The sequence below is a fragment of the Apostichopus japonicus genome, chromosome 13, assembly GCF_037975245.1.
Source record: "Apostichopus japonicus isolate 1M-3 chromosome 13, ASM3797524v1, whole genome shotgun sequence".
Taxonomy (NCBI): Eukaryota; Metazoa; Echinodermata; class Holothuroidea; order Aspidochirotida; family Stichopodidae; genus Apostichopus; species Apostichopus japonicus.
The window spans coordinates 26,223,456-26,244,666 of record NC_092573.1 but is presented as its reverse complement, the minus strand read 5'-3'; the positions used below and the strand labels follow the sequence as shown (position 1 = coordinate 26,244,666).

The following is a 21,211-nucleotide window of genomic DNA, read 5'->3' as shown; positions in this document are numbered from 1 at the left end:
TGCAAACTGAACTATGAACATTGTATTGTGAGCATGCACATTATAGTCATCTGCTCAATTCAGGACAATACTCATGGATTTTTGTTCCCTTTTTAAGAGCTACTAGCAACATGATTTATATCTACTACCTACGATCACTTCTACATGTTGTTATTTTCATTTTAGATTTTACTGCCTGACCCAGATAAGAAACCTCAAGCCAAGCAGCTTCAGACAAGATGTGATTACCTCATCAAGCTTCTCAACAAGGAAGCTAATACCCAGAAAGCTATCATGGAGGTAGGGTGTGATGCTAGGACTATTGTTGAAGGCTTTATAACATTTACAGAAGAAAGATGAACATGATGTAAACATGTAACTGGTATAACTTATCCAGAATCAGTGGAATTATGATATTGCTTATTGATGTGACATGGAAACAAATAGTTGGTTATGTTTATGGCAGTTTGTGGAGTTTACGTATTCAAATCAGGGATTACAAGCTACTACTCATTTGGTAGATTTTCCTAAACCTGACTGTTTCTGATTGTTAGATATCAATGTTGTAGTTTGTAAATGTAAATATGAAGTATCTGATATATATATATATATTAAATTTAACCTTAATTTGAGTTGAATCACCAATTTAAGTGATTTATTTACAGGATGTGGCATTATTATTACATTTGTCAAATTGTTATCTGTGTAGGCTGCAGCAAAATCCATGAAGAAAAGGAATGCAGCAGGGAAGAAGGGAGACACTGAAACAGAAGGAAAACCAGGCAGGAGGCGGAAGAATAAACAAGACAACAATGCAGAGAGAGGATCAAGACCAAAGAAGGAACCAGATAAAGGAGGACCAAAGAGGAAAGGTAAAGAGGATGGACAGGTAAAACCAGTACGGGGAAGGAAGAGGAAAAAGAAGGAGGTCCAGGTAAAAGAAGAGGAGCTGGAGGATGAAGCAGAGGAAGAGCAGCCCAGAGGAGATGAAGAGATAGAAGAAGGAGAAATTGAAGAACCAAAGAAAAGGGTGAGTCTTATCATCATCATCATCATCACCATCATCACCAATGTTATTATAATTATCATCACCATTATTATAATTATCATCACCATTATTATTATAATCATCACCATCATCATCATCACCATTATTATAATCATCACCATCATCATCATCACCATTACCATCATCATCATTATTATCATCATCACCATCATAATCATCATTATTGTCATCATCACCATTATCATCAACATGATTATTATCATCATCACCATTATCATCATCATCATTATCATCTTCATCATGATCACCATCATCATCATCATCATCATCATCATCATCATCATCATCATCATCATCATCATCATCATCATCATCATCATCATCATCATCATCATCATCATCATCATCATCATCATCATCATCATCATCATCACCATCATCATCACTAGTATCTTGTCTTACATGTGTTTTATTATTACAGTATTTTTGTTGTCCAAGCCCTACTGCTGTACCTGATATTGCTACCAGAGGATCCTGACAAGGCCTTGTCAACAATTTACTACTCTTGCTTTATTACCTGAATAAGCTGACATTGAGCAATTCTTAAAACGTGCAAATAAAGGTGTTTTCTCTAACGTTTATACTAACATATTGGTATCGGTCATCCTGATTCTATTCTGTATGTTTGAAAAATCAGTTGATCTGAGTAGAGTAAATTTAAGATGTTATATTTTGTAGTACTTGACTTGATAAATTTAAGTCTCCTTACTAGGTGCTCGTATCTATTCACTGGAGATTATGTAGGAATTATCATAATAGAGGCTAGCTCAGAGACTTGGTTAATATCCTCATCCATGATTTAATGAATGTCTTTGGTAACAACTTTTACTTGTATAATCTTTACAGAGTCGAGCCAAGAAGAATACCAAGAACTTGCCACCAATGCACATAACAGCTGAAAGAAAACCAGTCATTATAGACCCCACTGGAGACCTTGATGAGGCAACATTCAGTGCTGTAAGTAATACTTAATGGAACACTTAGGAATTAACCTGTCATTATAGACCCCACTGGAGACCTTGATGAGGCAACATTCAGTGCTGTAAGTAATACTTAATGGAACACTTAGGAATTAACCTGTCATTATAGACCCCACTGGAGACCTTGATGAGGCAACATTCAGTGCTGTAAGTAATACTTAATGGAACACTTAGGAATTAACCTGTCATTATAGACCCCACTGGAGACCTTGATGAGGCAACATTCAGTGCTGTAAGTAATACTTAATGGAACACTTAGGAATTAACCTGTCATTATAGACCCCACTGGAGACCTTGATGAGGCATCATTCAGTGCTGTAAGTAATACTTAATGGAACACTTAGGAATTAACCTGTCATTATAGACCCCACTGGAGACCTTGATGAGGCAACATTCAGTGCTGTAAGTAATACTTAATGGAACACTTAGGAATTAACCTGAGTGGGCACATTGAGAAGTATGAGGGAGCATTCTTAGTTATAACTGATCCCACAACCCAACCTCTGTTATTATAACTTTCATCATAGAATTATTATAGTTTACTTTTAAAAACTTCATCTCTATTTTGTTTCTATGTTTGTATTTTGATAGTGTAAAGAACGAATGAGGCCTGTGAAACGCTTCCTGAAGCAGTTGGATAACCCACCAGTAGATGTATCAGAGAAAGAACAGCTGAATCATACCCGGCAGTGTCTGTTGAGGATAGGAGAACATATAGATGATTGTATATCAGAACTCAAGGATGCAGAAAAAGTACACAAATGGAAAGGGTATGTGCAAACAAATACTGTCTTGATCTTAGAAATAATTCTATATTAGTATCTGAATGGAAGATTTGTAAAATAACATTTAATGGGAGGGTTACATGGTGAACAAATGCTGTCTTGATCTTAGAAATAATTCTATATTAGTATCTGAATGGAAGATTTGTAAAATAACATTTAATGGGAGGGTTACATGGTGAACAAATGCTGTCTTGATCTTAGAAATAATTCTATATTAGTATCTGAATGGAAGATTTGTAAAATAACATTTAATGGGAGGGTTACATGGTGAACAAATGCTGTCTTGATCTTAGAAATAATTCTATATTAGTATCTGAATGGAAGATTTGTAAAATAACATTTAATGGGAGGGTTACATGGTGAACAAATGCTGTCTTGATCTTAGAAATAGTTTCTATATTAGTATCTGAATGGAAGATTTGTAAAATAACATTTAATGGGAGGGTTACGTGGTGAACAAATGCTGTCTTGATCTTAGAAATAATTCTATATTAGTATCTGAATGGAAGATTTGTAAAATAACATTTAATGGGAGGGTTCCATGGTGAACAAATACTGTCTTGATCTTAGAAATAATTCTATATTAGTATCTGAATGGAAGATTTGTAAAATAACATTTAATGGGAGGGTTACGTGGTGAACAAATGCTGTCTTGATCTTAGAAATAATTCTATATTAGTATCTGAATGGAAGATTTGTAAAATGACATTTAATGGGAGGGTTCCATGGTGAACAAATACTGTCTTGATCTTAGAAATAATTCTATATTAGTATCTGAATGGAAGATTTGTAAAATAACATTTAATGGGAGGGTTACATGGTGAACAAATGCTGTCTTGATCTTAGAAATAATTTCTATATTAGTATCTGAATGGAAGATTTGTAAAATAACATTTAATGGGAGGGTTCCATGGTGAACAAATACTGTCTTGATCTTAGAAATAATTCTATATTAGTATCTGAATGGAAGATTTGTAAAATAACATTTAATGGGAGGGTTACATGGTGAACAAATGCTGTCTTGATCTTAGAAATAGTTTCTATATTAGTATCTGAATGGAAGATTTGTAAAATAACATTTAATGGGAGGGTTACGTGGTGAACAAATGCTGTCTTGATCTTAGAAATAATTCTATATTAGTATCTGAATGGAAGATTTGTAAAATAACATTTAATGGGAGGGTTACATGGTGAACAAATGCTGTCTTGATCTTAGAAATAATTCTATATTAGTATCTGAATGGAAGATTTGTAAAATAACATTTAATGGGAGGGTTACATGGTGAACAAATGCTGTCTTGATCTTAGAAATAATTTCTATATTAGTATCTGAATGGATGATTTGTAAAATAACATTTAATGGGAAGGTTACGTGGTGAACAAATGCTGTCTTGATCTTATAAAAATTTCTATATTAGTATCTGAATGGAAGATTTGAAAAATAACATTTAATGGGAAGGGTATTTGGTAACACATACTTTCTTGATAGTAGAGATCATTTTGGGAAGAAACATACTATGGTAGTGTCACTTCTGAAGGTTTGGAGAAACATTGTTAATGGAAGGGTATGTCACAACAAGTATAAACTTAACTATAAATTGAGGTGAAAGGTTTATTTCAATTTGGTTAACTTGAATATTTGCAGGTATCTCTGGACATTTGTGTCAAAGTTCACAGAATTTGATGCAAAGAAGCTTCATAAACTGTATCGACATGCAAAGAAGAAGAGGAATGAGGAAGCAGAAGAGGTAAGTCAAACATCCTGGAGGAATAGAGAGAATCACTATTTGCAAAGAATAATTGTTCTGTTTGAAATATCCTCAGCAAAAAAGAACATTGAATACAAGGGTTCTTATGGCTTACTTGTCAGTTAGACTTTGTGCCTCTTAAAACTGCTGGTTGTGTGAAGGGGCACTTGTATTCCCTCCCAGTCTGATAGTACTTTGACAGGTTCCTATAAAGTACAAATGGACTCAATACATTGATGCCAATGGAGTTTATGCAATATCCATCTATTAGTGTGTTTATCTGACTAATAGTAAGTTAGTTAATCAAGGCTGTTCCTTGCAGCCCAATTGTGTGGTCATCTTGACCATGTCACATATTTGGAGTAACGTGAATCATTTCAAAACAGAGCTAAACCCAAAATCTTTTGTAATGTCTCTCTTCCAAAGAAAAGGGGATGTAAGATACTAAGTGTCCATGATTTCAGAGGGCAGTGTGGAGTAGCAGTATCTCAATTAGTGTCAATATCTGTTACTAGGAAACACACAGATACCATGAAATAGTTGCTTTAACAATGTGTGACCCATGATAGATGGTCCAATTCACTTTACAAATGTCCATTGTGCTACAACATAGCTGATGTTCTTGTTTATGGCAATAATGTCAGGTCCAGCCGCATCAGCAGTGAAGCAGTGGTTTTATGATTCACTCTTAGTTTTATGCAACAATCGGATCACAACTGTCAACAAAACCTCACATCCCTGTGTACTGTACCCTTCAATGGTTTACCTAAGTCACTCAATAAAGTGAATGAAACTAGCTACCATATTGATTTCTCTATGAAAGAATGTAAGTCTATAACTCATGGTAAACCACCTACCTCCATAGCAAATTGAAATGCATCTTTCAACCACAGTTTTGTCAACTTTTGTTTTCTGATGTAGGATCCATCAACCATTCATTGTCTATGGTTTTGCTAGATATTAATCATGCCAATCCTCTTATCAGCAGGCCAAAGGAGATTCCAACCCCACCACTCCTACCAAGAAGAGATCAGATGGGTCCCTGAGCCAGTCCAGATACAGGGATGGACACCATCAAACAGCTCACTCCCCGCCTGGTAACAAGAGGGGATCAGCAGATTGGGATAGGTAAGCTCACCCATCTCAACCATCCCTGCATGATATCCCCATTCTTCTCTCTCTCCTTTAGCTTTAATAAATGTTGCTTATGTTCCTTGTAGATATAGAAGTGAGATTGTTAAATGTGTTTTTTAATGTTAGTTATCGTTGTAGAATCTGTTTTAGATGTGTTTGGAGTCAACTGGCCTGATAACTGATGGGTATTTGGTAAGTGCTTCTACTGACCTCCAGGAAGTATTCACAGTCAAGTCTTTATGCTAAGTATGTTGGGCACTTTGTTCATATCTAATTTGTTAGTGTAGGTCAAACTAAGCCGGCATTGTTTGCTGTCTATTAGGATGTTTTCTGAACTGAGTAAATACAGGATGGAAGAACTAATGGTCCAATACATCAGGATGAACTGTTCAATAAGTATGTAGGGCTAACCTAGAACTAATGGTCAGATACATCAGGATGAACTGTTCAATAAGTATGTAGGGCTTACCTAGAACTAATGGTCAGATACATCAGGATGAACTGTTCAATAAGTATGTAGGGCTAACCTAGAACTAATGGTCAGATACATCAGGATGAACTGTTCAATAAGTATGTAGGGCTAACCTAGAACTAATGGTCCAATACATCAGGCTGAACTGTTCAATAAGTATGTAGGGCTAACCTAGAACTAATGGTCAGATACATCAGGATGAACTGTTCAATAAGTATGTAGGGCTAACCTAGAACTAATGGTCCAATACATCAGGCTGAATTGTTCAATAAGTATGTAGGGCTAACCCAGAACTAATGGTCAGATACATCAGGATGAACTGTTCAATAAGTATGTAGGGCTAACCTAGAACTAATGGTCAGATACATCAGGATGAACTGTTCAATAAGTATGTAGGGCTTACCTAGAACTAATGGTCAGATACATCAGGATGAACTGTTCAATAAGTATGTAGGGCTAACCTAGAACTAATGGTCAGATACATCAGGATGAACTGTTCAATAAGTATGTAGGGCTAACCTAGAACTAATGGTCCAATACATCAGGCTGAACTGTTCAATAAGTATGTAGGGCTAACCTAGAACTAATGGTCAGATACATCAGGATGAACTGTTCAATAAGTATGTAGGGCTAACCTAGAACTAATGGTCAGATACATCAGGCTGAATTGTTCAATAAGTATGTAGGGCTTACCTAGAACTAAAATGGTCAGATACATCAGTGATGAACTGTTCAATAAGTATGTAGGGCTAACGTAGAACTAATGGTCAGATACATCAGGCTGAACTGTTCAATAAGTATGTAGGGCTAACCTAGAACTAATGGTCAGATACATCAGGATGAACTGTTCAATAAGTATGTAGGGCTTACCTAGAACTAATGGTCAGATACATCAGGATGAACTGTTCAATACGTATGTAGGGCTAACCTAGAACTAATGGTCAGATACATCAGGATGAACTGTTCAATAAGTATGTAGGGCTAACCTAGAACTAATGGTCCAATACATCAGTGATGAACTGTTCAATAAGTATGTAGGGCTGACCTAGAACTAATGGTCCAATACATCAGTGATGAACTGTTCAATACGTATGTAGGGCTGACCTAGAACTAATGGTCAGATACATCAGGATGAACTGTTCAATAAGTATGTAGGGCTAACCTAGAACTAATGGTCAGATACATCAGGATGAACTGTTCAATAAGTATGTAGGGCTTACCTAGAACTAATGGTCAGATACATCAGGATGAACTGTTCAATACGTATGTAGGGCTGACCTAGAACTAATGGTCAGATACATCAGGATGAACTGTTCAATAAGTATGTAGGGCTTACCTAGAACTAATGGTCAGATACATCAGGATGAACTGTTCAATGCGTATGTAGGGCTAACCTAGAACTAATGGTCAGATACATAAGGATGAACTGTTCAATACGTATGTAGGGCTAACCTAGAACTAATGGTCAGATACATAAGGATGAACTGTTCAATAAGTATGTAGGGCTAACCTAGAACTAATGGTCAGATACCCCAGGATGAACTGTTCAATAAGTATGTAGGGCTAACCTAGAACTAATGGTCAGATACATCAGGATGAACTGTTCAATGAGTATGTAGGGCTTACCTAGAACTAATGGTCAGATACATCAGGATGAACTGTTCAATAAGTATGTAGGGCTAATCTAGAACTAATGGTCAGATACATCAGGATGAACTGTTCAATGAATATGAAGGGCTAACTTAGAACTAATACCCTTGTCGTCAGTGAAACATGTTTAGTGTGCTTGAATATTGTTAGATGTCTGCTTGTTCCATTGTGTTTGTAAAGCTATTTATGACACTTTGCCTCCACAGTCTGAGGTTTGCCTCCCTCGGGCCAGGGGGCTCATTCAACCAAGACAGGGCCCATGAGAGGCGCCCAAGTGATGGCCAACTGAGGGACAGGTTAGCACACCTTTTGTGTCTCATTAACAGAGACATTGAATCGATAAATGTTTTTTTTTTTGTCCTAGCTATTCCTCTGTCATGATGTGCAGGAGCCCTGGTTGTTAATACAAACATATCCATTAGGTGGCAAAAAGAGCCTCATTGAAATTTGAAATACTTATTGTTTGAAGTCTACATGTTACTAAGACAATAGTCACATACTTTGTCACAAGACCTTACCAGCCTACTGTAATGGGGGAGCAGCATATCATGAAAGAAAGTGTGGAAATTATGTAATGAGACTTGATTTTAGTCTCTAAATTCTAATTGAAAAATAGAAGTGCATGTTAGTAAAACATGCCTAAGTTGTGAATTGGTTTGTGTTAAGATGGGTTTTGCATGCACAAATCTCTATGGAGGTGGACATGCTAGAAGAGCACAGTAACAGTATCGATTCAATGTTTGCATATTACAAATAACTTGCGGTGTGTGGACCTATCTTAAACAAGAGTTGTTTTCTATTTATAACTTACTGTTTGCTTTCATTACCATATTTGCATCAAGAGAGAGAGGTTACTCAAGTAACTACTAGTTATGGCTATTGTTCTAATGATGTACAAAGTGAGGCAAAATGATGCTATTGTTTCTGAGTAGTCTTCCGTTCAGATTCTATACAATTGGGTAAAAATTGTCACCTCAGGTGTAGTTGAATGTTAAATTAATGAGTTAGCTTCCATTCAGATTCTATACAATTAGGTAAAAATGTCACCTCAAGATGGACAGGAACTGTCAAGTGTTTCACCTTGAGAAGAACATTGTTCTATTTATTCTTCTTTGCTAGACATTGGTATTCGATTGTGAATGTTATTATTACTATACGGCTAGTGGCTTGTTGTGTATTTGTTTGGTATCAGAGCTTGGCAGCCTTGCATCTTCTCTGTCCTTTTTAGTTTTCTGCTGATTTGAAACATTCCTCTAGATTATTGGGGAAGGAGTTCTAAAATTGTTACATCTCAATTTTGAGATAAACATAAACACGAAGTAGCTTTTCCACAGTCATTTGTTTGGAAAGTGGAGCTTTCTTTTTGCTCCTGATATGTTTTATTTTTCTCTGTTCGCGGTCTCTAACCGTGAAGGATGGGGATACACTGTTCTGGAATGAACTTACAGCACCCTGGTAGACAACCTGTGAAAATGTGAGATAATTTAACCGTCTTTGACTCTTCACCACATCATCTTTTACCAACTTTTTGTTGTTGTCTTGTGATCTCATACTCATCCTACAAGACTGATTTGGGACCATGGGATAGAGTGCCATTACTGTTATAAAGGTCAACAGTAGATCTCTCTTCATAGACAAAGAATTATGAGAAAAGTTCAGCAGTGCAAAATTGTAAAGGTATCGTAATGGGTACAATCAAAAAATATGCATTTTTGAGGATTCAATATTAGCAACGTTATGCAGTATTAGCATCTGTAATACATAGTTCAAGCAAGTATAAAGTTAACGAGGTAATTGCACTAATTGTATCCGTAAAATATAGTTACATCCACTATAATGTAAATAATAGCAACTTTAATGTAACATCTGCCATTTATCAATTAAAGTGTTATAATAGTTATTGTAATAAAGTAATAACATCTACCATGTGTAGCTTATATAGCTATTACAAAACAAAATGGCACACTAATACAGTTAATGTAGCATCAGTAGTATGTAGTTATAACATCTGTAATATGCAGTTACAGCATCTGTAATATGTATAGCGTCTATAAATGGATATAGCATCTGTAATATGTATAGGGCAGGTCCAAGCTATTGTATCCCTAGAAGCCAAATTTCAAACTTTACTGAAGCACCCTAAATGTGGTGTCATGTTAAAGCTGAAATATTGAAGTTTCAGATTTTCATAATTTTTAAATTTTTTTTTGCCTATTCGAACAATTACAGTCAGCTAATTTGCATAAATTCAAGTTGCAGTGTGACGTACGGGACATTTGGAATCCTATTTCGCTGCCAGCAATATGAACTTATTGAATATAAGTTATGTGGGACATGATACACCCTTCCTTCCAATAATTTTGACATATTATGTTTGGGGGTTCATCAATTAAATATGCTAATTAGCTACTGTCCAAATACTGATGTCCCGTACGTCACAATTTTCAGCACTTTTTTTCAAGTTTTGATATGGACGAACAATTTTTTTTTGGTGATATTCTGTAAAGTTCTAATTAAGAACATTGTTCAACAAAATCCATCCCAAAAAAATTGAAAAAATATTCACAGCAAATCTAATTATCAAAATTAAAAATGTGACGTACGGGACAAAATGTGACGTACGGGACATAGTGTGGGGGAAACCCTGTATTTATACATAATAAACATGCATGGGCTCCAATGGGGACCTCTACTGGAAAACTTCCAATGCTTACCAATTTATTTTGTTGAAAGATGGTAGTTGCAACTTATAATCCCTGCATGCCTGAAGAGCACAACATGGCTTCAAATAAACCATTGACTGATGACCACCAACAGCCCAGGTGTTGTTCAATATACTATCGGGAAGTCAATTGTGTGTGTGTGTGGGATACAGAATCATCTACAATGCTATTCAACATTGACGTTGAATGAGGACGACTTCAGGAATGTTGAGTTTGCATTTCAACATTTCGTAGGCCTATTGTGAAGTGTGACTATCATGACTGTGCAACAATGTTCTTGTGTCCTGAACTTAGATAGTAGACATTGAGATTTTTAGTTACAAGTGTAGAGTTTTGCTCGCCCAATTTTTGCAGAGGACAATCACTCATGAGTTTGTTCAATAATCAGTATTAGGTCTATAGAGTTTTCTTTGTTGTACTAGTTTCATAGATGGACATTACATTGACGTTACTGTGGACATTTTGATATGTTTTGAATGGGATGGATCATATTTCAACTTGAGGGTCAATAGTGGGGAGTATGATACAGTGTTGTACAGTATACAATATACCAAAACAGTTTTGCACCAAAACTTTGCATCTTGAATCATTTGTGGTCTAACAAAGCTAGAATTGATGTTATGACTATTTGGTCTGGTAACCAGTATTAGGTCTATAGAGTTTTCTTTGTTGTACTAGTGATGGACATTATGTGGACGTTACTGTGGACATTTTGATATGTTTTGAATGGGATGGATCATATTTCAACTTGATTGTCAATAGTGGGGAGTATGATACAGTGTTGTACAGTAAATACCAAAACAGTTTTGCACCAAAACTTGCATCTTGAATCATTTGTGGTCTAACAAAGCTAGAATTGATGTTATGAGTATTTGGTCTGGTAACCAGTATTAGTTCTATAGAGTTTTCTTTGTTGTACTAGTTTCATAGATGGACATTACGTGGACGTTACCTCGGACATTTTGGTATGTAATGAATAGGATATGGATCATATTTCAACTTCAGGGTCAATAGTGGGGAGTATGATACAGTGTTGTTCATTATATACTGGAAACAGTTTTGCACCAAAACTTGCATCTTGAATAATTTGTGGTCTAACAAAGCTAGAATTGATGTTATGATGAGTATATATTTGGTCTGGTAACCAGTATTAGGTCTATAGAGTTTTCTTTGTTGTACTAGTTTCATAGATGGACATTATGTGGATGTTACTGTGGACATTTTGGTATGTAATGAATATGATAGATCATATTTCAACTTCAGGGTCAATAGTGGGGAGTATGATACAGTGTTGTACAGTATATATACCGAAACAGTTTTGCACCAAAACTTTGCATCTTGAATCATTTGTGGTCTAACAAAGCAAGAATTGATGTTATGAGTATTTGGTCTGGTAACCAGTATTCTAAGGTCTATAGAGTTTTCTTTGTTGTACTAGTTTCATAGATGGACATTATGTGGACGTTACTGTGGACATTTTGGTATGTTTTGAATGGGATGGATCATATTTCAACTTGAGGGTCAATAGTGGGGAGTATGATACAGTGTTGTACAGTATATACCGAGACAGTTTTGCACCAAAACTTGCATCTTGGATCATTTGTGGTCTAACAAAGCTAAAATTGATGTTATGAGTATTTGATGAATGTGTAGATTAGATTTATACTTTACGCATTCCATGTTTTATGTAGTGGAATGATCTCACAAGTACAGTCACTGCTCTTTTCGATCCCCGAAAGAAGGAAATATGGCATTAAATTACCAATGACATTGTTCTGGCATATCCAAATTAATGTTTTCATGTAGAAATCAGCTTGTTATGGTATATTCAGGAATAAAAATATGAGTTTTCATAGTCAATTTTTATTTGGACAAATTGTCCCGTACGTCACATGTCCCGTACGTCACAGGACAATTTTCATTTGTGTAATCACTGAACTGGAATGGCTTCATATTTTTTTCTAATATGTTACAGCTTAGCCCTTGGAAGGTTAGGCTATTCACTAGTTATAACAGCTTGATCACTGCCCTCCTAATTTCAGAGGGATTTCAGCATTGCTCTTTAGCAAAAAAAACACAAAATTCTCTGGTCCCGTACGTCACACTGTACATTAATTAAGATGGGACCTAATTAAAGCAAGTGTAGGAAATCTTCATGAGTTTGTAATAAATTAGCAGCAATAACAAATATGAAAACCTGAAAAAGTTTCTGGAAAATAGATTTTTTATAACTTTTAGACACATTTAAGTCTCTGAAATGTCCCGTACGTCACAGTGCAAATAGCTTGGACCTGCCCTATAGCGTCTATAAATGGATATAGCATCTGTAATATGTATAGCGTCTATTAATGGATATAGCATCTGTAATATGTAGTTATAGCGTCTGTAGGGTATGCAGTGACAGCATCTGTAATATGTATTTACAGCATCTGTGATATGTAGTTATAGCACTTTACAATGTAAAAGAAACAATTGTAATATAGCATATCATCTGACATACAAAGTGATAGCAACTAATGGTACCAGGTGTACTGTAACATTAAATAGCATCTGCAAAATGTGTAGTTATATAGTGCCTACAGTAAGCAACTGATGCAGAAATAGCATCTACTAATATAAGTTATATCAACCAAAATAAAGACTAGCAACTTCAGTGAAGTAATAGCAACTATAATATGTAGAAATAACAATTACAGTTTATACATGTTAGAACCATCCCATAATAGTAAGTAGTAACTACAAGTGCATTAATACAAACTAAATACAATCTCATATTAACTATATGGTAAGAATAGTAACTATAAAGTGTTTAAAAGTAATCATAAGAGTTGTTATACCCTCTCTGTATGAATTGCAGATTAGCATGGTTAGTCACAGTGTGTAAAAGTATGCTAGTGTGTCTTGATTTTTTATTTTATTAGTATCACCAGCATGATTTTCTTTCCATTTTATATTTCAAGATCTTTTATTTACTATGGCATGATATCCTTTCTGATAGCTAAAGTCTCTATTTGCTGACTGACATGTCTTGTAGGCTTGTGTAGGATTGCAATAATACTTAAGCATACCCTCATGTTTGGTGTGGTGTATATATTCTCGGAAGACCTTTGATTTAAACACTATTGTATTAAATTACAATACTTAAAAATGAATGGATTTGGGAGTGATGGATTGTAGTGGTCCCAACCCATCGAGGAAATTAACACTAAAGCATGACTTGCATATGAAATCGCATGGATCACTATTGTGTGGTGTGGTGTGTATATATGCTCGGAAGACCTTGAAACACTATTGTATTAAATTACAATACTTAAACTGAATGGATTTGGGAGTGATGGATTATAGTGGACACAGCCCTCAAGGAAATAAATACTCAAGCATGACTTGTATATGAAATCGCATGGATCTCTTTGACATCTCCATTTATGTATAGTCATTCACAAAATATTATATATCACATACATGTAGCACAACAGATCTTAAAAATGATGAGAAGTCTTGTTACACAAAATGTATGAACAACTGGTCCAAGCCTTTCAATGCACCTAGACCAGCAGTCTGCAAACTTTTAGCCCATGACCCAGGATATTCCATGTGGACTGGGCCACGACCCCCCAGCCTCTAAATCCATACTAAGAATTTATGTAAGCGAGCTTCAACTGTGCACTTGATGGCCAAAACAAAATAAATTTTATGATCTCTGCCTGCAAGCCCTGAAAAGTAGATAAATTTTCAATCATCTGGGAGAGTCCTGTGACCCACTGCAAATTGAGTTTGTGTACAATGACAACATTCATTGCATGTATGGAGGAGGAGGCTCAATTAATAGTGTTGATAATTGATAATGCATATTACCAGATAGTTGTACACTTTGGATGACCAGAAATACTTCAAAGCATTTCAACTTGACTAATTCCATAATGTAATGCAAGCCACTGTTAAATAGTTCAGTGTGTAACATTAGTTTTCAGTGTCTTTAGTTGTGTGTACTAATGGTGTTGAGTTTAGATGTCAATTTGGCTAGATATTTTTTGGTCTGTCATTGTTTTTATGGATTGCAATGACTCATTGTTACATTGTGCTAAGTCATGTAACATTATGTAGGTAATGTCATATAGCACATTCTAACAGTATAATATAATTTGGTAAGTTTTTGTTAAGGTTCCTCTTTGACTTGTTTATTGGATTTTTATGCATTGATACATTTTACATTTCTTCTTGGTTTTGTGTTTCCAAATTGATATTATATTCTAACAGTATAATATAATTTGGTAAGTTTTTGTGAAGGTTCCTCTTTTGAATTTTTTATTGGATTTTTAGACATTTTCATTTCTTCTTGGTTTTGTGTTTCCTTATTTATTTTGAATCATGGTAATCTTAACTCCTTTTTCATTCTTTGCAGTTTTCATTTGACTATTTCTAGTCTTTCATTTCATGTTTCTTACTCATCTATTGCATCAATTGGTGTTGCTTGTGTTTTATTCCCTGATTTAACATTGCTACACTCATTATTGTGCATGTAACTGTAGTTTCAGGTATTTGGCTAGTTTGACAACTCTGGGTGTAGACTGGTTCCGGTTTTTGGTGGTTCTACTGATCATTACGACCTTGCTCAAGAGAACAAAACACTTTTTGCTAAATGTTCTAACAGGGTAGTGTTGTTCTCTCTCTCTCTGTTATTGCAGGTATAGTGGCAGTGGAGACTACCAGAGGTCTCATTATGACAACCACAGGTATGGCACCAGTGGAGGAGGAGGAGGAGGTAACTACCACGGAGGAGGAGGAGGAGGTGGGGGTGACAGCAGACACAGAGATGACACCCACTCAAGGTGAGGGTACGTTTATCATTCCATCTCAACTGGCCATTGGCTTGTTCTATTGAAGACAGGAAATTACCTGCTAATTTAAAAGTGGATATGTGTTATATTGGAAGAAAGCATACTTCATTGCGACTGTAAAAGTTGATTGCTTTCAAGCTGGCCTGTGTGTATGTATGCTGTGCTCAGGCTTGTAAACACAACATTTTAAGAATTAAAACAAAGTTGTGATTCTAATCTAGTTGTAGACACCCAGTTGGGACAACAGAAAGTCTGTCTTAGTCATTACTTAGCACAATGGTTTCTTCCAGTTTAGTCACTCCTGATAATAAATGCAGATTAATTCAAACCGTTGTGTATCGTCAGGTTATTGAAAACTCTTTGAATAACCTTTGCCATCTATTTCTTTCAGCAGACAATTCCTAGTGACTTATATTACCTCATTATTTCTCTTGTTAAACATTTCAGATTTGCTGGAGACCACAAGAGGGAGCATCATAGCAAGAATTCCAACCATGAACGACACTCGTATGGTCACAGAGAAGAGTCTAGGCATCATTCTGAGGAAAGACATGACAGGCCGCATCACTCTCCCACCAAGAGGCGGTCAGTACAACGTGAGTGGGCCGAGAATTCTGATAAGGCTGAGGAACGGAAACGAGGATCCAAGTCCGACCATTGGCCAGGAAATAATCGTGTCAGGTGACAGGCCTCATCTCAAGAGAGGGAGAAGATTGGGGAAGTAGAATGCTATAGCAGTAGTAGCAGCGTTGTCAGCTCAGTCACCTGATTGGTCTGAAATTGATAGCTATTGGCCAATAGATGGTGCTGAAACGTTAGGAGGAGTATACATCGTCCTCGTATGGGTTCTACAATACAAATACTTTAGTGATTATTTGGAATCTCCTCAAAAGGACATTTGCCTCTCTGAACCCTGGGTGGTGTTACAGGGGAGATTAAGCCGTATTTGTGACATGTTTTCATTCGATGTAAATATGTAAAGTTATTACTTAATATTGTAGTATCCGCTGTGGTGACTCAGTTTCTACAGGGGGATCCCTTTCAAGTGTAGCTACACTATCTCCTTGTTGTTTGCGCTTGTTTCAGCTTATGTATATTTTGCTGGTATTCTCTGAAAGTATTCCTGTTGCTTTTAATGTCATTAACAGGTCGTCGTCGTAGTCTTAAAGGTGACCTTTTGATATTGATTACTTGTATCAGGCATAAAGTTTTATAACTGATTAACATGTCTGATATTGGCTCTCACATCTTTGAGAAATGGTATCTGGTAACCAAACCTGATGAAAACAGGCTGTGAGTAACTACAGGACAACACAAAGCTTGATTATGGATTGACTGGGAGATGATGGTACCAATACAACACTTGACTAATTTTGAATGAAATTTCAACATGTCCATAGCTCAATTCATAAAAGGATACCTTGCTGTTCTTCTCTCCAGTGTTTCTTGCTATTGCACGTCAGTCCTGCAGTGGGTACTCTGTCACTAGTTTCCTTTGTAATATACTTGATCTCTAAAGGAGGCCAGAATTAAATCATTATCATAGTGCAGAAAAAAATACAACATGATTGAAAAAGCATTCCTGGAAACAATTCCAACAACTATGTCATGATAAATTCATGAAGGTAGCTGTGTATCTGTCAGCCTCATACAATACTGTTGCTGCACAGGAACCAACCACTGATAGCTGTAGTTTAATACCTGTCCTTTATCAGTTTATAGTCTGCACCAAAACAGGTGTTCAGAAGATACTGAGTAGGAACCTCACTTGATTTACCAGTGACATTATAATGTTTAAACGATCATGTGAAAGCTTTCACAGCTGCTAACACACCTGATGAACTTGTGGACAGACTCACCAGGTGATTGACTGGTTCTACTAGAAAGCTAAATGGCTTTAGAAAGGTCAAGTAAAGGGGCTGAAAATAGCCGCTCTAGATCAACTCACGGTGATGTTATGATGTATAGTCAGAGAGTGCAGCTAGTCAAGTTTACAGACCTGAAATATGAGTGTGCTTCCCGATAATTTATAGGGTGGCTGGAGGGGCAGTATGAGATAACATTTTTTTAGGGGCAGTATGAGGTTACAGTTTGTTAGTGTAGGTTTGTTTATATTGTCATATTAATTTCAGTAATTAAGCAACATCAATCATTGTTTGAGCATGAAATTATTCTGCTACTTCAAATCAAAGAAGCTTTTTAGTTTGCTTAGCCTGCATAATACTCACCACAAGATATATGCTACTTAAGGACTCATTAGAAATCAATTATTACTCTTTGTGTCCATTGTCATTTGAAATAACATGTAGATTATGAGTGAGCTATTACCTAAGCTAGTAACCTGTTGCACACTGGAGGTTTGACATACACTAGGAGGTTGAACAGTGATCATTCAGTAAACAGATGAGCTAAGTCACATCAGAATAAAATAGTTCAAAAGTCTCACAACTTGCTATTTATGCAGATTCTGTATCTCATGGCCACCTTCTGAATACACCAATGAGTAAGAAAGTAGAATTAAAAACTCTACCTATGAAATTGGGTCAAAGTTGGTTATATGTAACTATCAGGATTATATGTTTATAGATTTGACAAATTATGTGAGGTGTATATTAATTCTGTTGAGTGAAGAGTGCATTGCACATCATGTAAGAGGTCAGTTTCTGGTAGAATTGTACCAATGCACATCTGAGGGACTCATTTGATGTAACATCGTCAAGATCAGACTGTTTCCGTCTCAATGTAAAGAGACTGTTGCAGAGAGGGGATCAGTTAAGATGTTTGGCTTTTGTGCCCAGGCTGTATCTTTGGAGACGTTACTTGAAAAGTACCAATGCACATCATCTGTGCTAATATATCACTGTCACTAGGGTTTACCATTAGGTTGCAATGAACAAAATCATCAATGTTAATAGTAATTGCGTGGCTGACCCTTAATATATTTGCATAAGTGGATACATGTTCATCTCTTCACATGCAATACACTCTCCTTATTAAGCCTATATAGTAACAGCACACCTCAGCTGCTGTCTTGGTTTGTTTATGAATTGTCTACACATAGTAGTGTACGATAACCATTAGCCTGCACATTTCTAGTAAGTTGACCCTGTATTAGTTAAATACTGCACACTTTACCCTAAGTACTGTAGGAAGCCATTTGACAAATGACCCTATTAGTGTGTGTGTCTACGGAGGTAGAGCAAGGCACCATAGTTATATCTACAGGAGACATGAAAGCAAGAGGTCTAAATTAATGTGCCTTATACATCTGTCTGCTGTGTGTAGGTGCTTCCACTACATGGAAATGTTTCAGTTACATCAAGTATTACTGCAAAATTTGGATGTTGAGATGTACACGGTTGCTTTGGTTTCATTCAGCATACACAAACAGACTATAAGTTTGAACTATTCTTATCATTTTTCTGAAAGGTGAGGGTGAGGGGGGGGGGGTGGAGGCAGTGCACCATGTATGTTGTCTATTCTAATAAAGATGAAGCTGAAATTCTTGTTTTCAGTGGCACCTCAAAATATCAGCTATATGCTATAGTACAAACAAACCATTAAAAACTGGCATACATAAAGAAAATGCAGACATTTCCAGAGAGTGTTATGTTTTTCATGGTTTTAGTCCTGTAGTGACATTGACATTGACATGACTTTCACTAACCCTAACTCTAGCAGCATAGCACTCTCACTCAATCTTAAGTGACTGCGTGCTCCAGTGACCAAGCTGAATAAGAAGCCCTGGAACTCTGTGTGCAAGTTCCTGGTACAACACGGGTTGTGTAACAACAGTATCATTGACTACCAGAGACTACATCAAGTAAGTGTTATAACCACAGCTCTGTTCTACAGTACAAACCTCAATTGAAGATTGTGACACAACCTCAATCTTCAACAAGTCCTAGACTTACTGCCAAGTTTAGTTTCAGTACCTTGCACTGAAGTCAATATGAACCATGGGAGCTGAGCAGGTTATAGGCTGTAATGTAACCTACCATAGTACCAAACCGTCAAGTACTGAACTGTCGGTAATGTTAAATTTGCATAAGAATATATTTAACTTGAGCTAATGGTTTTAATAATCATGAAAATCAATTTGATTAAAAGCTATATGATATATAACTATTATTAGTAGCGCATCTCACGTAAGTTCTGCATATGATGTTAATTTATTGACTACTAGGATGTTCCTATTTAGTAACATGTAGGTCATCTTCTCTGAGATCTCAATACATCACGCTCAGTTATCTCACACAGCTATCTAGTCCCTTGTAGTCAGTACTGTAGTGGACATGTATTTAACAGTTACCTGCCAAAGATTAGTAGCCTGTCCTTTTTTCTTTTCTTTTTTGGTGTTATAATTATTTTCACTTTCCAATGACATTGTTTAAAATGTCAGTTTTTAATGGAGTGAAACTTTTAAAACTGGGTACTGCCATCCTTTTGGCTACTCCTTAAGGCTTGTCCTTGTTAGTAATACAAATGTAAGAGTCTCTGCTTTTGGCCTATGGTCATGTGTTATATCTGATGCAACACTAGACAAACCATAATAAGGATAGCATATCACAGTCCTAATGTAAGGGTACTGAGGCTGATAGTATGAATGGTTTCATGACCGGGCTCTGTCTTGGCTGCAATTCCGTAAAAGGCATTGCTGTGTAAATGGATCTCTCACTTGTCTCATAATTTGACAGCAGCAATTCGCTTTGACTTCCTCCTAGAAACGTTCTTCTCTAAGATAATAAATGATCAGGAGATGGATATAGTATGATCACCCACCCATACATGATTTGTATTAATATGAATGAATTGCAAAAACGCATCTTGTAATATTTGACATGAAACTTGACTAGTCCAGAACTGTGACTGCATTGTGGTAGTAGCGTAGGTTTGAGAAGTATGGCCAATTAAAATAAACTCAAGCAGTTGCTTTAAAGTTGAGAAATAGGAATGAAAATAGAGCAGGTGCTAGAATCTGGTTCTATATTATGTGATATATAGAATAATGTCCCTATGAAGTATCACACCCATCATCATTCCCTCGCTGTTTAACTGTCATGTGATCCTGTTTGTATCCCACCGTCCTGGTTTAGCTTTACCAGCATCCTGAGTGCAGCATTGTATTTGCAATTATCCATACCAGTGTGCAATGCTCACACTTATTTCATGGCTCAATGCAGCTTGGGTTACATTAATTTTACCCCAGAGCATCTTTTTTATAATTTGAATCAAAATGCCCTGAGGGAATCTCACCTCTGGCGTTTATAATATGTTTGATTATTTATTAATGGCCAGTGTATTATTGCTGCTGTATCTTAACACCAATGTAATCTTGGTCTGAGTTTTATGAGGATGTGAATAAGATAAAGCCATTGTATCACCTTAATCAGGGTGTTTTGACTGATTCTCTTGTATATTAAAATGTTTTGTAGCAAAAGTTACATTCTGTTGATGATTGTCATTGAAGATAGACAAAAAGAAAATTGTAAAGAAAGAATTTTATGCAGAAATTGTCACAGATTTTTTTGGTCATTCTGTTTACGGACATGTTTATTTTTATTTCACAGTAAATATGGAGTGACCTCTGACCCCCATTACACAACTTTAGCAACCCCCACCCCCTCCTTTTGCAAATATGGTAATGTGGGGGAAAAAATGTTCCATCCATGGTTTTTCATGTTTCACAAAAACAATGATCAGACCAAACCTGTGAGGCTCCTTCCTTCCAGTTTTCACCCACCCTTAACCCCCACCCCCTCCTTAACCCCCCCCCCCTCATATCTTCTGTCTCCACAATACTGTGGCCGCCGATCAATATTTTCAGTAGTGA

At 36.2% G+C, this 21,211-nt stretch overlaps 1 protein-coding gene across 6 annotated transcripts in view; it reads left to right on the top strand.

Moving 5' to 3' along the window:
* The window catches only part of LOC139978978 (chromodomain-helicase-DNA-binding protein 1-like), a 46,763-nt gene extending 25,880 nt beyond the window's left edge, over positions 1-20,883 (top strand). For 2 of the 6 annotated variants that reach the window (XM_071989608.1, XM_071989611.1), the window contains exons 30-39: positions 166-279; positions 689-1,009; positions 1,895-2,005; positions 2,620-2,798; positions 4,459-4,561; positions 5,547-5,689; positions 8,024-8,113; positions 9,232-9,291; positions 15,226-15,369; positions 15,826-20,883. In XM_071989608.1, the coding sequence (XP_071845709.1) occupies positions 166-279; positions 689-1,009; positions 1,895-2,005; positions 2,620-2,798; positions 4,459-4,561; positions 5,547-5,689; positions 8,024-8,113; positions 9,232-9,291; positions 15,226-15,369; positions 15,826-16,063 (1,503 nt within the window). In that variant the 3' untranslated portion in view covers positions 16,064-20,883. Of the gene's footprint in view, positions 1-165; positions 280-688; positions 1,010-1,894; positions 2,006-2,619; positions 2,799-4,458; positions 4,562-5,546; positions 5,690-8,023; positions 8,114-9,231; positions 9,292-15,225; positions 15,376-15,825 lie in introns of all 6 variants that reach the window. The other 4 variants (XM_071989609.1, XM_071989613.1, XM_071989610.1 and 1 more) reach the window with 4 other exon arrangements.
* Positions 20,884-21,211: the final 328 nt, after the last annotated feature.